Genomic DNA, 19,085 nt, shown 5'->3' with positions numbered 1-19,085 from the left:
AAGACAAATGAGCAAGATGCACTTTCTGCAACTGCCAGCTCACATTGAGCCATTCACAGTGTCCTTAATGTTCTCTTTGGCCTCAGTGAGGATGGCAGGTCCATACAAATCCTTTCCTCTTTACGCCAGCAGGAAATCTACTGTGAACAATTCTGGTGTGTAATCCCCTTCACTTACATGTCTTAGTGAAATGTTCTAGTTTCTGGAATTGCTGTTCTCTTCAAATAATGGAAATATATTTCATTACATTTTAAAAGAGAAGCATGCAGCTGTTTTAGATATATTTTGCCTTTTGGGTGATTTCAGTGTAGACATATTTTAGGAAATAAAATGGAAACCCCTGCACAAGAGACTAAGAGCTTGAAAAGCAATTGAATACATTATTAATAAACTCTACATTCTGACCTGGTATGTTGATAAAAGTCTGTATCTCTTTTTCATACACCCATGCACACACACACACACACACACTTGTATCCCAAGTTAGCATCCAATAAGTTGGTGACAATATATCAAAAATATGTTGAATATAAAAACATACTCAAGAAAACAATGTTGTGCAAAATGTTTCAGAACAAGTTTTGAGAATAGGAAAGAAATTATTCTTAACAGTCCAGGAAAATAAATTATTTTCACCCAAGTGAATTTTAGATCTTTCTTATGTCGCATGTTTTCTAGGCATGGCCACACACACTATTTATTCAAATTATGACTTTGTGTTTTTAAAATAAACAATGTAGTAAGGATTCTGAACTGAATAGAATATATGTTTAAGGTGGCATATTCTGTATGAGAGTGTAACTGGTTCTAGACAAAAGCAGGGACAAATAGCTTGACAAGATAATGTTCTGCAAAGCTTTGATTGATTGATTGATTGATTGATTGATTGATTGATTGATTGACATTAAGTCAGTGTCAACTCTTAGTGATCATATAGATGGATTCACTCCATGATGATCTGTCCTTAACGTCGTCCTTCAGTTCTTTCAACAGTGCACCCATCATACTGTAACTGATTTCATCTACCTTGCTGCTGGTCATCCTCTTCTTTTCCTTCCTTCTTTCCCAGCACTGGAGCTTTCTCCAGAGAGCTAGATCATCTCATAATGTGTCCAAAGTATGATAATTTGAGCCTAGTCAGTGGTGCCTTGAGTGAGAACTCTGGGTTCATTTGTTTGTTTTCTTGACTGCCTATAACATTCTTAATCTTCTCCAATGCCAAAATTTAAAAGCATCAATATCCTTTCTATCTTGCTTCTTCAAAGTCCACTGCAAAGCTTTAGTACACATATGTTCATAACTACGAAGTAAATATTTTGTGTTTTGTCTTTTTTACTGAAATAATATTTATTTAATAGACCAAAAATGAGTTTTTCAGGATAAAAAAACCTTCACAATGCAGATTACCTTATTTTAAAAAAATAAGGATTGATGCTTTGATTAAGAGTATGACATCCTTTTGTACTGATCACTTGGATTGGGAATGGCAGAATTGTCACACTTCTTTTGCACACCACTTGAACATAAAATAACTTTTGAACAAAGTGATACATTTTGTTGATTCTCCCTTTATAGGTACTGTTATTGCAGAAAACAATGACTCAGAAGAAATAGAAAGTTTAGGAGATGTTCAGATGTCTGATGAGATGCTAGCATTAGTGGATGAGTTTGAAAACTCTTGGCCCCTTGAAGCTTTTGAAGGGGCACTGGAAGTAAAAGGCCATCGGATGGATTTGCAAGGAATCCGTGTCCTCAAGAAAGGTTCTCAAGATGGACTTGCCAGCTCCTGTTTGGGAGATTGTGGAGATGATGATGGTGATGATGGTGAAACTGAATGGGTAAGGGCTCTCAACAGATTTATCATAATGGAATTCTGATATACATACAGTATATTGTATCTGAATTGCCTATGGTTTGAATCAGGGTTACTTGATATTCAAACATTTCAATTCTATAGCAGATTTAACTTTTGAGATATATACACTTTGTATGTGTTAGTAGTCTTGGTTTTAGTAAAAGCAGAGGTGAGTTGAAGTAGAATTGTGTATGATGAACGTAAATGTTAAAATGTATAAACTTTTATTGCACTTTGAAGCAGAAGAAGAAGAAGTGAAAGAATGTATGATAAAGTAGGCTAAAAATTTTGGTTATAATATACAGATGGAACAAAGGGAAATATGTGGCTGAAAGGATTGAAATTTATACTATGTTATAATATTAAAGAACATTTTTATAAAATGATGTACTGTTGGTATATGGCCCCAGAGAAATTATCTAGAATGTATAAAGGCACTTCAAATTTATGTTGGAAATGTGAACAACAAGAAGGGACATTTTATCATGTTTGGTGGAACTGTAAAAAGGCTAGAAAATTCTGAATTCAAATACATACACTGATTCAGAGGATTTTAAAGATTAATATACAACTGAGACCAGCGGTTTTTCTTTTGGGACTGATGGATAAACAGATGGAAAAAAGTCCTGGAACTTTGTTTTTGTACATGATAACTGCAGCAAGATTATTGTATGCACAAAGTTGGAAAGATTCAGCACTACCTACAATGGAGGAATGGTTGATGAAGATGATGGAACTTGCTGAGATGGCTAAATTGATTTTTTTGATCAGAGAAAAGACATTTTGTACATTTATTGCTGGCTGGAAACCCCTTGTGGACTTTTTGCATAAAACAGAAAAAAATGAACTTATGATTTATGGTTCTGATGATTAGACATAATAGATTATAGAAAGAAGAGAGTTATGTTGTAATCACAGAGTAAGAGGTAAATTTATAATTGTACTTATAACTGCTGAAAAGATCAGAAGTTACTTCTCTGTATCTTTTTTCCTTCTTTTCTATTTCTCTTTTACTTTTTTTCTTTCTTGCATTTTTAGCTTTCTCCTTGATTTCTTTTCTTTTTCTTACTTTATATTAGTTTGTATTAGTTTTTATTAGTTTTTATCTTCCTTTTTTAAAATCTTTTAAAAAATTATATTAAAAAAAGTAAAAGCAGAGGTGGGCAATTCAAATAATTTTCAAGGGTACTGTATTTTTTTAAAAACTTACACAAAAGTTAGATTGTTTTGTAAACTATAAAGAAATATTTCATTTTAAGTTTGTTTCCCCTCTTTTAGCCACCATTGTTCATCATCACAAGTCTCTGTCCAACCCCTTCCACTGTTTTCCTCTTTTTTTCTCTTTCTCCACTTTGTGTGTCTCTCTCTACTTAGAGAAACCTTTGTTTTGCTTGCCCATACCACTTTTTGCTCTCAGGACCTCTAGTTTTCCTATTTTACTTATTTTTTTTAATCCCATAGATCTTTTTGTACCCCTATTTGTCTACTTTAACTTCCCCATTGACTTTGCTCTTCTCTACTTTATACTTAGATTTCTTCTTCTCAGTAATTTAACTTATCAGTGCCAATTTATTTGAAGTAGTTTGTCATAACTCTTGGCACTGGATGATTCTTGGAGAAAATGTGAATATAAATCATTATCACCATCATACAGTACATATTCCTTTTCTTTGGGAAAATTATTGTTATTTTCCAGTTTTAACAGGCTATTATAATGTAAATGTCAAATTGAAATTTGTTGTCTTGGCCAGACCATAAATACGGATTATTAAACACAAAATGGACCATAATGAGCGAGTCTTTTCCACCATCGTACAGTAACCTCAGAAAGTTATTATAAATTATTGTTATATGCTTATGTTTTTACATTTGATGTGTTAAGATGTGAGCAGAATAAGAGTGACTAGAGTTATCAAGAAAAAGGAAGCTGTCTGGAAATTGCCCTTGAAAATCAACTTAGTCTGAAAAGAATCAGCTTAGCTCTTCATTCTTATCAGTATGCCTGATATATTTAGTCCTGTTACCTTCACCATTTTTTTTCAATTTGACAGATCACATTTCAAGTAAAACGTGTAAAGAAACACAAACCAGAAAATACAGACCCACAAGAACCTGCTGGAAGAAATGGAGAGGAAGGAGTAGCTGGAGAAAATGAAAACCTTTACCAAATGGCATTGGAAATCACTGGGCCAAAAATACCTTCCCCTGGGCCACCTGGTAATATGTTTTTCTTTTAAGAACAAGACTGATACTTTTTCAGAACATCAGGATACATTTGATTCACACTTTAAATAAGTGGTGATAAAAGTATACTGCATACATTGTGCAGTGAAATTCTGTGCATGTTCATTCATAGATACTGTACGTCCCAGAACACATGAAAGGGCTTATTGCCAACTACATGTGTCTAGCTTTGCAACCTTGGCCTCTTTGACAGAGGGGAACAAGCAAAATCCTGTCCTGCGAGGAAACGGTAGCATTTCATTATAGTTGGTAAAATAATATTTGTTTTTGTGTGACAGGGTGCAAATTTTCCCAATAACCAAAATAAAAATAATGTCCATAAAACTAGCCAGAATGAAAGTATAATTGAAGTTCTTCAGTTTTAACAGATAACTCTGCAGTTAATTAAAAAAAGACAGCTTCAGAGCATTGATATGCTCTGGGTTGTTTCAGACATTTGTTAAGACCCGCTGTACTTTAGATTTTGACAAAACACTAAATTTCACTGTAAGTACTGTGAATGAAAGCTTCCCATTTCACCCCTGTGGCTATGTTGATGGAAGAGTAGGGAGAGTGTACAAGAAAAAGGACTTACCAAGCTAAGCATAGATACACACACACACACACACACACACACACACACACCTCTAACTGGAGAGCCATTGCATGTTTGATGCATGTTTGACTAGGATTGTGAAGACCTAGTTTCAGATCACCTTCAGCCATTGAAGTCCACTGGATGACTTAGAGCCAGTCAAAACCTTCCTCGGAGGCTTATTGTGGGGTAAAATGAAAGGAGAATTATTATTATTATTGCTGTGTATGCCACCTTGAGTCTCCAGAAGAAATGTGAGATATGAATCTAAAAAATAAATAAATATTCATCATAATGTTTCCTTTCAGAGTAAGTAACATCAGGAGTAAGAAATAAAAAGACAAAGAAAAAAGCACAGCTAAACTAGTTCAAATTAAACTAGTACAAACCAGAATCATTTACTATACCTCTCCACACCTTTCTGTCCCTGAAAACCATACATATTTCTATCATGTTCATACACCAATTCACATATTGCCTTTTTTCTTTCTCTACTCTTTCTTTTTAGGATCTCATCAATTCTACTCACAATTTCTGCTTAGCCTTCTCCCTTCTCTTGATTCATTCATTCTTCCTTCAAGTATTTATTTTTTAATTCAGCCTCATTTATTCTCCTACATGACCCAACCACCTCAAAGTGCTTCTTTCACACTGGTCACTCACTTTTATATTCAGTACATTTTAGTTCAGCAACCATTTCTTCTTGACCCCATCTCTTCTTGTTCTACCACACATACTTATTAAATACCCCATTCCCACTGTGTTCAAATTACTTTTATGTTTCTCTTGGCATACCCAACTCTCATTTTGGCATAATGAAGTGGGCAAAAGCTCTTTGCAGCCATTTTCATTCCTCTTGGTAAACATTCATTCCTCATAACAGACCACATATTACCTACTGCTTTTCCTCCAGCCTTAGCACACACATGCCTGGAGGGCCATTGGAGGAAGACAAAGAGTGGATATGACTGAAGATGAGTAAGAGCCCATATATCAGGCCTACATCTTGGTGATAAGCGTGGTGAAATGTTATTTCTCTACCCTTATTGGGTCCTCCAATAGCCACCCTGCAGCCCTATTTAGGGAGACCTGTTCCCTGTTTGGAAGGTATGAGCCACAGGATTATCTACAGAGCTGTGGGGAGGAGTAATCATGCTCTCTGGAGGACAGAATCACTCATATTCACTTGGAGTTGGATCCTGACCAGGCAGATCTGAGTGGGTTGCATGGGCCACAGTCTCCAGATGTTATCTGGACTGAGTTTGATTCTGTGACTCCTGATGAAGTGGACAAGGTCCTCCGTACTGTAAGTTCAGCCACTTGTCTTTAGACCCAGGCTCCTCCTGGGTTATTAAGGAGGCCCAGGAGATGACCTATAGGTGGGTCTGTGCAATAGTATCAGCCACTCTAAAAGAGTTGATTCTCCCAGTCTTGACGGGGGTGCTGGCCCCCCCCTTCTCAAGAGGCTGTCATTGGACCCCTTCATCCTGGAAAGTTATTGTCCAATCTCCAACCTTCCCTTTGTGGGGAAGGTTGTTGAGAAGATTGTCAGGCAGTTATTGCAGAGGGTCTTACCTGGATTATTTGGATCTGCAGATTATCTGGATCTGTTCCAGTAGGTTTTCAGGCCAAGTATAGTACAGAGACAGTGTTGGTCATGCATGTTAATGACCTATGGCATAATCGGGATGAGGGTGGTGCATTCATTCTTGTGCTCATTTCAATAGCTATTTTTGCAATATTGTCAACCACAGTATTTGCAGGGATTGGGAGTGGGGGATTATGATGTTGCAGTGCTTTGCTTCATTCCTCAGTGGTTGGTTCCAGTCAGTATTGAGAGGTGGGAGAGATCACACCCATGGCCCCTCAGTTATGGGATGCCCTATGGTTTGATACTCTCAGCCCTCCTGTTTAACATCTGCATGAAATCACTGAGGTCATCCATTAGTTCAGGATTTGGTATCATCAGTAGAGATAGTCCTCAGTTAATGATCACTCATTCAGTGACCATTCAAAGTTATAACAGCACTGAACAAGTGGTAGTTACATCTGGTCCTCAAAGTTCCAGCTGTCCCAGCACCCCCACAGTCACGTGATTGTGATCTGAATGCTTGGCAGCCAGCTTACACAACAGTTGCCGCATCCCACGATCATGTGATCACAATTTGTGACCTTCCCTGCCGGCTTCCCTTTGGAAGCCAACAGGGAAGGTCACAAGTTGCTCAGATAAGTCTCCCCCACACATACACCCTTCCCCAGTCGCTCAGCACTTGCGCTGCACCTCACCAACCACCTGCACACCTTCACACACCCTCCCTGAGCCCTGCTGCACTCACACCATGTCTCCCTGGCTATTTGCACATTCTCCCAGAGCCTGCTGAGATCACACCATGCCTTCCCAGCCACCCGCGCACTCCATCTCTCCCTCTCCTACCTGACAGCCACTTACCTGCTTGCTGGCCTGATTGCAAGCCACCTGGGACTTGCAACTTCCTGCCAGCTTCCCTACTGACTTTGGTTGTTGGAAGCCAGCAGGAAGTTGCGAAGAGGGTCTCGCTTAATGACCCATGATCCTCACTTAACAATGGCAACAGGGGCTGCAGGGATTGCCGTCGCTAAGCAATGCGGTCATGTGACATTGTGCTTTACGACTGCATCACTTAGTGACAGAAATTCGGATCCCAGTTGCCGTCGTAACTCGACAGCTATCTGTATCCAGATGATAGTTACACAAGTCAATCCTGGGCTGTGTAAGTGACACTGTCAATGTACTGACCCAGCATCTGGAATCTGTTCGGGCCCAGTTAGGGAAGAACAGACTTCAGCTCAATCCTGACAAGACTCAGTGGGTGTGGTTGGGAATTTTTTTCACCTTTAATCTTGGATGGGGTTCCACTTCCCCATTCAAGACTATTACACAACATGGGGGTTCTCCTGGGCTCCCAGCTACTGCTTGAAGAGCAGGTGGCAGCTGTGACCAGGAGGCCCTTCAGACAGTCACTCATGCCCTAGCCGTCTCACATGCTACAGGTAGTCCTTGGTTTATGTCCATTCGTTCAGTAGCCATTCAAAGTTTCAGCGGCACTGAAAAAATGGATGTACAACCAATCCTCAAAGTTCCGGCCATTGCAGCATCCCCGCAGTTATATGATCGCAATCCAGGTGCTCAGTGCCCGACTCATGATTATGGCATCACAGGGAGCCACAGTCACGTCTTGCAACCTTCCCTGCCGGCTCCCCACAAGCAAAGTCAATGGGGAAGCCACCAGGGAAGGTCGCAAGTTGCTCCTGCTTTTTCTTTCACCCACAGCATTCCCGCTCCAACTCACGCACAGCCTGCACCAGCCCTCCCAGGGCCTCCCCCATGGCACCCCCACGCTCCATACCTGGGACTCTTGCCTCTTTCCACCTAATGACTCATGCGTCTTGTGGTTATGATGCAACCAGGACTGCCTGGAGTGTCATCGCTAAGCAATGAGGTCATGTGAGGTGGCGCTATACGACTGCACTGCTTAGTGATTGTAATCTCAGTCCCACTTGCCATCATAAACTGAGGACTACCTATATGGCATGCGACTGCAAGGAGATGGGGCAAGTATGCTGGGTAGGTGCAAGAAGCAGCAAGGTGGTCATTCAGAAGGAAGATGTGCTTCTGCAGAGAAGGAGGACAGGTCCATTGGCTGGATGTGGGACAGCAGCATAGAGGTACAGCAGTAAGGGGGAAGAAAGCACTGGAAAGATTGGCAAGGAAACTGGTACACAGACCTGCTGAGGGAGGGAAAGAGGGATGAGGAACGCCATCCATGCCATATCTTTTTTGCCTATTAATACTATTACAGACTTGCTTTAACTGAAACCTAGATTAACCTAAATTATTTGGGTGCCATTTTGGCAGGACCAAGTCCCACCCAGAATGGTCCAGAGACTTTTTGAGGCACAAGATGTTTGCTTTTAGTATAGAGCAACGCACATGTTTTGTTTCTTGCACATTCATAAAATACAGCCTTTTAAAAAGCTTTTTTATTTCTTTGGTTCACAGTCCATACCTATGCTTTTGCTCCTAAGATAGAATCAGATAATCATGAACTCTAGCTGTGCTTTTTAGCCTGTACTGTTCCAATAGTTGAACTTCTCACTATAGAAAAAGAATTAAGAAAATTGAAATGATTCTTCTTTTTCAAAAGACTTGCTTGCTTCCTTGCAGGAAGAAAGAAAGACTATCGTAGCTTGGGCTGGCCAAGTCCTGATGAGTGCATTAAGTTCCGCAGAATGGATCTTACTACAGTAGCCAGCACATGGCTAGCTGTTTCTGCTAAAAATATTGAGTGAGTACTTTTGCTATAAACAAAATTAGGTCAGTACATAACTAGGACAGATATGTATGGCTTAAAATATTCATCCTAATGGGCTGGTCCACCAAGCTGCAACTGTTCTGTAGTCTTTCACTTACTTTGACAATGCTATTATTGGAGTTAATAGTACAATCCATAGAAGTCTGAGCTTCTGTGAGTGTCTGTGTTCTAATGTCACACATGTCATCTCCAGCATTATGTACTATCCTGCAGAACCTCATGACTTATTACTTAATGGCTTCAGAAATGAGTGGAAGTCAGCAGTGGTTTAATCAAGTTATGTCCAAAACAAACTCTGAAGGGTTCCAGGAATATGTCTTCAAATGAGACGAAGAAATATCAAGGGTGATTGTAAAATGTGCAAAGTGATGCACTGCAGGAGGCAGGGGGAATTGTAATTTCACATCTATTTTGAATTGGTTGTGACAACCTAAGAAAATATACAGTACTGTGCAAAACTTTTAGCAGGTGTGAAAAAATGCTGTAAAATAAGAATGCTTTCAAATATATATATAATTGTTTATGTTTATCAATTTACAAAATGCAAAGTGAGCAAACAGAAGAAAAACCCAAATCAAAATTTGGTGTGACCACCCTTTGCCTTCAAAACAGCATCAATTCTTCTAGGTACGCTTGCACACAGTTTTTGAAGAAACTCGGCAGGTAGGTTGTTCCAAGCATCTTGGAGAACTAACCACAGATCTGCTGTGGATGTAGGCTGCCTCAAATCCTTCTGTCTCTTCATGTAGTCCCAGTCAGACTCGATGATGTTGAGATCAGGGCTCTGTGCAGGCCAAACCATCACTTCCAGGACTCCTTGTTCTTCTTTACACTGAAGATAGTTCTTAATTACATTGGCATTGGCAAGGGAAGTAAGCATGATGTATCTTCCATCTGCTGCATTCAGTTTCCTTGGCCAACCACTACATCTACAGTCCTCAACGTTGCCCATTTCTTTGTGCTTCTTCAAAAGAGCTTGAACAGCACATCTTGAAACCCCAGTCTACTTTGAAATGTTTGCCTGGGAGAGACCTTGCTGATCCAGTATAACAAGTATAACCTTGTGTCTTGTTCCTGCACTCAGTCTTGCCACAGTGTATGACCTGTGACGTGACATGACACTGTCTTCCACAACCTCACCTTAATAGCAGAGTTTGGCTGTTCCTCACCCAGTTTTAAGCCTCCCACACAGCTGTTTCTGTTTCAGTTAATGACTGTGTTTCAACCTACATATGAAATTGATGATCATTAGCACCTGCTTGGTATAATTGGTTAATCATACACCTGACTCTAATCCTACAAAATCCCTGACTTTGTGCAAGTGTACAAGTGTGCAAGTGTAAGAATTGATGCTGGTTTGAAGCCAAAGGGTAGTGATACCAAACATTGGTTTGATTTAGATTTCTCTTCTGTTCCCTCACTTTGCATTTTGTAAATTGATAAACATAAACAATTACAATATATATTTTTGAAAGCATTCTTACTTTACAGCATTTTTCCACACCTGCCTAAAACTTTTGGACAGTACTGTAGTTTAAAATTGTGTTTGATGCTACATTAAATCTCACTGTCAGGTACCAGTAAAATGGTAGATAGACCTGGAAAATCCTAGGACACTGTCTGTAATAAAACCATGATTACTTTATCAAGCTGTGAATGATTTGTAACTTAATTTGGCCTAAGATTAACATATTATCCATCATTGTCCAGTGTCTCAGGATTGACATACTCCTCCTATTTTAACATGAAGCCACCGGGGCAGGTCATCTGTCAGCATGGAACCAGGTATTATCAGTATGCTGATGTCACTCAGTTATACATCTTAGCTTCAGGGGAAACAGGAGATGTGTTGAGGTTCTGAGTCTCAATAGGCTGAATCTTAAACCTAACAATACAGAGGTTCTTGGGTATGAAGGCCCACTAATTTCAGAGATATTTAATCTTTGACTCTGCACTTGCTGATGTTTTCCTGTGCAGAGTTGGTCCATAATTTAGCAGTCATAGGGAGGAGGGCTGTATGCCAGCTTAGGGAGTGGAAACAATATCCCAGAAGAAAGCAAATGCAAAGGGCTGCAAAGAATACAGAATCAAACTCATCTGCAGGAGTCTTTCCCCTCCCTGTAACAATTTACATGTAGGAAAACCTCTGATTGCTTTTGGTATAATTTCAGAATGATGTAAGGAAAGACAGTACTGGAGTGGATCACTTGCTGTTCACATAAACTTTTTTTTGTAGGGGAATGTTCCAATAGTTGATAGAAACATTAGAAAATCTTCTGCAAAATGTGAGTCAGGTATACTGCTTCTGAAGTAAATCTCTGTTAGAAATGGTTTCAATTGTAATATGTTTGCTTCCTTTAATATTGTAATGATCCTCCGTCTTTTGTAGCATCACAGAGCACATTGATTTTGCCACTCCCCTGCAAGAGCCAGCCATGGAGCCTCTCTGCAATGGCAACCTGCCTGCCAGCATGCATACATTGGATCATCTCCATGGTGTTGCCAATCGAGCCAGTCTCCATTACATGGGAGAGAATCAACTGAAAGAGGTAGGATTGTGCTCTCGTATGGGGTTGATCTAAACTTAGCATGTTTAGAACAGACTAATTTGAAATCAGTATTGCTTAATTTATTCATGAGTTACTGATGTCAGTACATCCATACGGAACTTGGCTGATAGAAAGCTACACATCTTTTTCTAGAGAAATGTTCACTATGGTTAACAATTTCTCAATTCTGTGCCATTAGTTGCTCAGCAGCATGTACAGACTTGATGTTAATAAACTGCTTACTGATGGATTTAAAATATATAATTATATCATCTCAAGAAATTTCCTGTGAATCTATTGATACTTGAACATGAAATCAGATGCCCAGAAAAAGAGTATGTACTATAAGAACACTGCACACGTACTGCTATCCATTGGATATTTATTTAGCATGAATAGAGGGCTAGCTCATGATGTTATGTTGTAATGATAGTGTACCCATACAGAACATTGACAAGCAAGCTAACCATACGTGAGGATCAGATGTTTTGACTGAATGAACCATATTCCAATAACACTCTAACAAAACCATGCAGAAGTGCTCATAAAAGAAAATCAGAAATTTCAGTTATAGAATGTGCTTATCTACCTTCTTACCACTTCCATAAAACAATGGCAGATAGCTTTGTTTTGCTAGTTCCCTACTATGCAGCTTAACTGCATATAAAAATTATTTTGGATAATTTCACATTATCTTCACAGATACTTTTCAGTGTTCTATATTATCTGGCATTCAGGAGGCAACAGTATTTACATTTCTGTTCACGTTTAGAAAATCAGATTATATCATCAGATTTCATGAAACAAATACCTGTATTCATTTAACTTTCCTATTTTCAGGCATGAAATCTATGGTTTTGGAGAATTTAGTTTGCAGAGAATAAGACTACACTGGGCAGGTGGGGAAAGAATAAAATTATTTGTGAATAATAGATCCATAGGAAAAATGGGTACCCAATCTTAGTCAAAGTTGTATTATCTAATTTCTGGAAGACTCACCATGGGTACTTGATTTTATCATGGGATCTGCTCATTAGTTTTTTAAACTTTTCTAATTTGAGGATTCCAGGCTTGTAAATCTTAATAATTGAACTAAAACATTCTTAAAGCTTTTTATATGCACAAATTTGGAAGTAGTAATTTTTTAAACGTGTGTTAATTGCAGAATAGAAATCTGCAAGAATATTGGGCTCAGCCTTTTAGAAGGAAAGAGACTATATGTTCAGAAGAATCTGCCAGACCAATTGGATGGCAATTATATCAGAATGTTTGTTTTTTTCTTGATTCACAGGTATTGCAGAATCTTGGAAAAGACCGTTATCCACCACAGTCTTTAGAACAAGTTGGTACTCGAATAGCCAAAGTACTCGAAAAGGTAGCTACATGCATTCAAAAGAATATAAGTTTACATTCTCCTAGTTTTAGTTGAATGATAGCTGTGGTTGTGATCTGTAGGGCTCTCTAAACACAAGCCATCCCCCAAAGCAGTAAATTCCAAGTGTGTTGCAGTTGCAATTCCCAGGATTGCCAGTATGATGGCCAAGTTGCAAGCCTACACATCTAAAGACAGCAAGATTGGGAAAGGCTGATTTCTACAGACCAAGTTGGTACTTCCTGCTACCTGCTCTTTAGAAAAAAAATAGGTATCTGAGAAGCAAGATCAAAACCATCCAGCATACCATGTTTGAGGCATTTTTCACACCTCTTACCTCTCATCTCAAAAAAATGATTTGTCTGTCCTACAGCCGTAGCACAGATCAGTTCTTCTTCATCATACTTGATAGAAACACTCTAGTACCAGCCTCCTTACTGGAATGGTTATGCTGGAGTGGATAGTGTCCAAATAATAAGGAAATAGAGATCAGTAATGCCATCGTGGAGTAACTTGGCATCTAATAGAGCTTGTTTTTTCCATTCCACATTTTAGTATCATGTGTAAATCCTTCTCGATATGAAAAGGCAGCACATTTAAAGAAAAGTATTTTACTATATTAATACTTTTAAAATGTCATTAATGTTCTAAGAATCCCTGCATAGCAACAAACTCTTAAAACAATATAATAATAGCATTAAATAATACTTACCCTCTTTTTGCTGCTGAGAATACAGTACTTTGATTATATCAAGTGTGTTCCAATGGATAGTTGTTCCTTTGGAAATAATTAGATTGGGGTATTCTTGATATTGGCTAGTAATTTAGGGAGTTACAATCTCAACCCATCTAGAGAACACAAAATTGCCAGTGCGCAGGAGAAGGCCACTTTTGTATCAAAAGTGTTTCAAAACTAAATTATGACTTAAGTGATGCTTTTCTATGATGATGAAGGAATCCATAATCAAGATCAGACTTCCCCATCCAGGTATGGTGGACTGCAATTCCCATAACTTCAGACAAGCATAACCAGTATTTGGATTGATTGAGGAATGATGGGAATTATAGGCCAATAAACGTGGGCCTTGGACTTGGCCCCAGGTTGGAATCATCTGGGTGGAACTATATATTTTCTGTATAGAAAATCTTTCTGTATTCTGTATGTACACGTGAGTTGGTTTGCAACAGCACTTACAGACATAAACCATAAAATCTAACAAAAACTTAAACAAAAATACATTTACTGATTTACTTAGCTTGTATGTCATCCATTTCTGCAGACTCTAGGCAGCTAACAATATAAACATATAAAACAATATAAACATATAAAAATACCCCAAAATACCCATATGTCCCTCCTTGGCAAGGGGGATGTGGGGGTTCATTTGCAGGGCTGTGCGGAGGAATTTTCAGAGCATCTGCAGGACAAAGTCGCTCAGATTCATTCCAAGTTAGACTCCGAGCATGGGGCAGGGTCTGGGGAGTTACCGGGGGACCATTCTTACCCAGTTATCTGGGAACAATTTGATCCTGTTGCTCCTGACGGAGTGGACAGGGTCCTAGGGACTGTGAAGGCCACCACTTGCCATCTTGACCCATGCCCCTCCTGGCTGGTAAAAGCAGCTTGGGAGGTGACATGTGGTTGGATCCAGGCGATGGTTACTACATCCTTGCAGGAGGGAGTGTTTCTGGCTGCCTTCAAGGAGCCGTTGGTGCACCCCCTCCTCAAGAAACCCTCCCTGGATCCTACCATACTGAACAATTTTCATCCAGTCTCCCACCTCCCCTTTTTGGGGAAGGTGGTTGAAAAAGTGGTGGCTTCACAGCTCCAAAGGGTTCTGGAGGAAACGGATTATCTGGACCCTTTTCAGTCAGGTTTCAGGCCCGGTTATGGAATGGAAACGGCATTGGTCGTGCTTATGGATGATCTCTGGCAGGAGCGGGATGGTGGAAGTGCGACCATCCTTGCTCTCCTTGATCTCTCAGCGGCTTTCAGTACCGTTGACCATGGTATCCTGTTGGGACGGCTCAGGGAGCTGGGGGTGGGCGGCACAGTCTTGTGCTGGTTCACCTCCTTTCTTCAGGGCCAATCCCAATCGGTGTTGATAGGGGGCGAGAGGTCCCATCCTCGGCCCCTCCTTTGTGGGGTGCCGCAGAGTTCGGTTCTCTCTCCGCTCCTTTTCAACATCTACATGAAACCGCTAGGTGAGATCATCCGTCACCATGGGATGAGATATCATCAGTATGCTGATGATACACAATTATACATCTCCATCCCAGGTGAAGTAAGTGATGCCGTGACTGCCCTTTCTCGGTGTCTGGAGGCTGTAAGGGTCTGGATGGGGAACAACAGGCTTCGGCTGAACCCTGGTAAGACGGAGTGGCTGTGGGTTAATGGTTCCTCTGTATCCGGGACTTTGTCATCTTTGGTGCTCAATGGGGTGACACTACCCCAGACAGACCCAGTGCGTAATCTGGGAGTCCTCCTAGACTCACGGCTCCTGCTTGAAGAGCAGGTGGCAGCCGTGGCTGGGAGGGCCTTTGGAGAGCTTCAGGTTGTGCATCAGTTACGCCCTTTCCTGGATCGGGATGCCCTTCGAACAGTCACTCATGCCCTTGTTATCTCCCAGATAGACTACTGCAATGCGCTCTACATGGGGCTACCCTTGAAGAGTATCCGGAAGCTACAGCTGGTCCAGAATGCAGCTGCGCGGGCTATTTTTGGAGCCCCAAGAAGGGCCCATGTAACACCGTTGCTCCGCGAGCTGCATTGGGTGCCAGTTTGCTTCTGGGTCCAATTCAAGGTGTTGGTTATTACCTTTAAAGCCCTACATGGCATGGGGCCAGGTTACCTAAGGGACCGCCTCTCCCCTATGACTTCAACCTGTCCCACCCGATCGCACAGAGAGGGCATGCTTCGGACCCCCTCAGTAAAAGAACTCCATTTAGCGGGATCCAGAAGGCAGGCCTTCTCTGCAGTAGCCCCCGCTCTTTGGAACATTCTACCCCCAGAGGTGCGATTGGCCCCCTCACTCCTGGCCTTCTGAAGGGCCTTGAAGACCTGGTTCTGCCACTTGTCCTAGGGTGGGGAGGGAATACTTCAAGCAGGGGGATGGCTAGCCCCATAGTGGCCAGCTCTCCGCAGCCTGATTTTCCATCTTCTTGGATGTTCCTTTTTTTAGTATTGTTTTAAATTTTGGATGTTTTATGCGTTTTAGATATATTTATAGTTTTAATGTTTTTTGTAAGTCGCCCAGAGTCCCCTATTGTGGGGGAGATGGGCAGGGGAGAAATCCAATAAATAAAAATAAATAAAATAAATATACACGTAAACATTAAAAAACACCATGTACCTGCAACCCCACCTTTAAGTCACAGAACATTCCCCTCCTGTGCAAGGTCTTCATATTTTTCCTGAAGCTTATGAAAACCATTGGTGAAATTGGAAATTGGAAGCTTTCAGTGAAAACATTATTTCCTGCTCTCAGAATGCCTTTTTGACACTAGGTTTTACAATCCTACTTAAGTTCTCAAAGCAACTTGCTATTACAATTTGTTCTGGGAGCAAATATAACTATCTCAGTAGTGGTTGAGAATGCCCAGTTTTAACAGCAATGGAATATGAAATGGAAGTGGTGAGCTAGCGCATAGGAGGAGTGAATGCTTTGAAAACTTTAAGACTGGGACCTTCAGCTGCATCCAGTGCTTATCACAGTGGTTAAAAATCCCATCTCCTTATACTTTCAGGAAGATAGGCTGTAATATACTATACCAGGTGAAGTTTCTGAGTCGTGTTCAAGGACTTAAAGCTTATTGCAGTAGTCCATCCAAATGGTGCAAATAGATAAAAATAGTTTCATCTCTGTTCTCTTAAGGAGCATGGTCTCCCTGTTAGATGTCATCTATAAAAGATACTTCTGGCCACCACTTAGTTTGTGTCTTTATGTACAAAGCTAGATCCAGAAATGCACATAAGCCTGCAAAATGTTTTGAAAATCAACCACAGTTTTGTCACTGACACACAGAGTTGTTCTTCCCATAAAGGCCAACTTTACCAATAGCATAGTTCTGTTTCATCTATGTATTCAGGCTGATTTTGTTCAGCTGTTGATTGCATAATGAATGAAATATATAGTTCAGTGTCATCTGAATATCTTTTACACTTCTCTCCTAATCTACAGAACATTATATAGATATTAAACAAACATTCTCTTCACGTCTCCACCAATTAAGAATAGAATCTCTGATGTGTCTGCATGCTCCTAGCTGGATAAAAAATGATGAATGGAATAAATCTTATGTGACAACTGGGGTTGATTATTGGCTTACAGAATATCAGGGAGCTAGTAGGAGGACAAGTCTAGTGGGAAAAGGCTCTGAGTTACACTTATTTTCATCAACCATTCCTTTAATTTTTACAGCAGAACTTCCATCAAATAATACACTACAATGATTTATAATAAATAACGTTTTTTTAATCCCAGCATATTTTTTTCTAAATACTAAGGGTATGCAAGCATTCCAAGCTTGGAATGCCTATTTTGTGTGTTTAAAACTGTGCACAAAACACCTGGTGTCCTGGTGTTTGGTCTCAAAATCAGGAATAGCAGAACATTTTGTTCCATGTAATTTTGAGTGTTCCAATCTCCTGCACTTGTAGCTATTGGTTAGAAATAGTTAAAAGTAGGTAGACGTGTGAGAGAGTCAGTTAAGTATATACTACCTACTTTGATAGATAAGTTTATTGCTATTTTTAAATTCTTTACTGTTGGGAAGTTACAGTCCATGGGCTGTAATGTAATGCTGTTTTCCCTATGTGTTTTCTGTGTATTGTGTTTCTTTTTCAGGCAGGTTGCCGAATGCAAACATGTGCACAGTGCATGTGCATTACAGATAGCGTTGCTACACTTTTGAGCCTTCAGGTTGCCAAATGCAAAAACTATATTACTGTGTTAGTTGAGCTTTGCAGGCAGATTGCCAAATGTAAAAAATGTGCACTATGCATGTATATTAGGAAAAGCCTTCAAGCCCATAGCTTGAAGTGTGATTTTGCGGCTTTTATATGTTCATGGTGTGTGTTGAAGTGAATTCATTATTGTTGCTTCTTTGCTGGGCTTGGTACTGTGGCTATGCAGGCAAATTGCATATAGCATGTTTAACTGTTGATTCCATTGTTATATGAGGGTGTTATATTTTTGAATATACAGAATGTACCAAAAGTCAGGCTCCATAGACTAATCACAGTTTATTTTATTAATTAATATTTTTTTCAGAGAAAATGTTATTATATTTAGGAATATTCAAAGATCGTGCATCAAACGAGTAAAGAAGAGTTATTAGAAAGTGACAACCCATTTAAACATTTAATGTAATTTATATAATAAGTTGTCTTTGGGGCCTGATTTTTGGTATACCCTGTGTATCAATAATTTCTTAAATCAGTTTTTCTGTAAGTTGGGTAGTAGGTAGCATTTATTAAAAACTGACACACCCCCCCCCATTTATTTCTGAGTCCCTATGACAAAACCACTGAGGGATCAAGTTTGTTTTTCCTAATTCCCATTGTTGCCTATGACAGAACATTAAAAACATTTTCAGTTTTGTTCAGTTTGAACACAAGTGTTGCTCAAACATACTGAACATTTTGTGTTAAATTAAATTCCCAGCAAAAGGCAATTAGAAGAAAGTTCCTTCTTGAGTTTTTGTTTGTTTAAATATCTTACATACCTTGGCTCAAAGTTTGTATCAAATTGGTTTAATACTATTTTCACAATAAAACACTCCTCCTCCTCCTCCTCCTCCTCCTACTACTACTACTACTACTATTATTATTATTATTATTATTCCTCATACATGGAATCTTCCCTCTTCCCCTCCCTCCCAGCTCAAAAGACCCTAAGAATGTCTCAGAAGATTTCCAGTGAATGTACTGAATTAACTTGTAAAAGAACTTTAGTTCTGTAATTGGCAGAGTAGCTGAGAACTTCAGTCAGGTCACCCAACTATTCACCTACACAATTTGGATGGTGTATGCAAATTGATACTGTCTGATCAATGAGAAAACGTATGAGAGGAAGCTAGTTCCTTTGTAAGTAAAATAAGTGATAAAGCAAATAAAACAGTAGAATTACATTAAAAA

The 19,085-nt window shown here is 39.7% G+C and overlaps 1 protein-coding gene across 3 annotated transcripts in view; it reads left to right on the top strand.

Annotated features, from left to right (window-relative positions):
- The window catches only part of TTC17 (tetratricopeptide repeat domain 17), an 84,236-nt gene that overhangs the window by 49,175 nt on the left and 15,976 nt on the right, over positions 1–19,085 (top strand). The window contains exons 18-23 of one of the 3 annotated variants that reach the window (XM_088145763.1): positions 1,576–1,838; positions 3,907–4,072; positions 8,878–8,998; positions 10,736–10,810; positions 11,415–11,574; positions 12,866–12,949. In XM_088145763.1, the coding sequence (XP_088001889.1) occupies positions 1,576–1,838; positions 3,907–4,072; positions 8,878–8,998; positions 10,736–10,810; positions 11,415–11,574; positions 12,866–12,949 (869 nt within the window). Of the gene's footprint in view, positions 1–1,575; positions 1,839–3,906; positions 4,073–8,877; positions 8,999–10,735; positions 10,811–11,261; positions 11,385–11,414; positions 11,575–12,865; positions 12,950–19,085 lie in introns of those variants that run through there. The other 2 variants (XM_088145764.1, XM_088145766.1) reach the window with 2 other exon arrangements.

Source organism: Python bivittatus, unplaced genomic scaffold (assembly GCF_059951505.1).
Source record: "Python bivittatus isolate LINGU-HERP-01145 unplaced genomic scaffold, Pbiv_v1 ctg000480_np1212, whole genome shotgun sequence".
NCBI classification, from domain to species: Eukaryota; Metazoa; Chordata; class Lepidosauria; order Squamata; family Pythonidae; genus Python; species Python bivittatus.
Note: the sequence above shows the minus strand (reverse complement) of the source record. Positions and strands in the feature narration are given on the sequence as shown.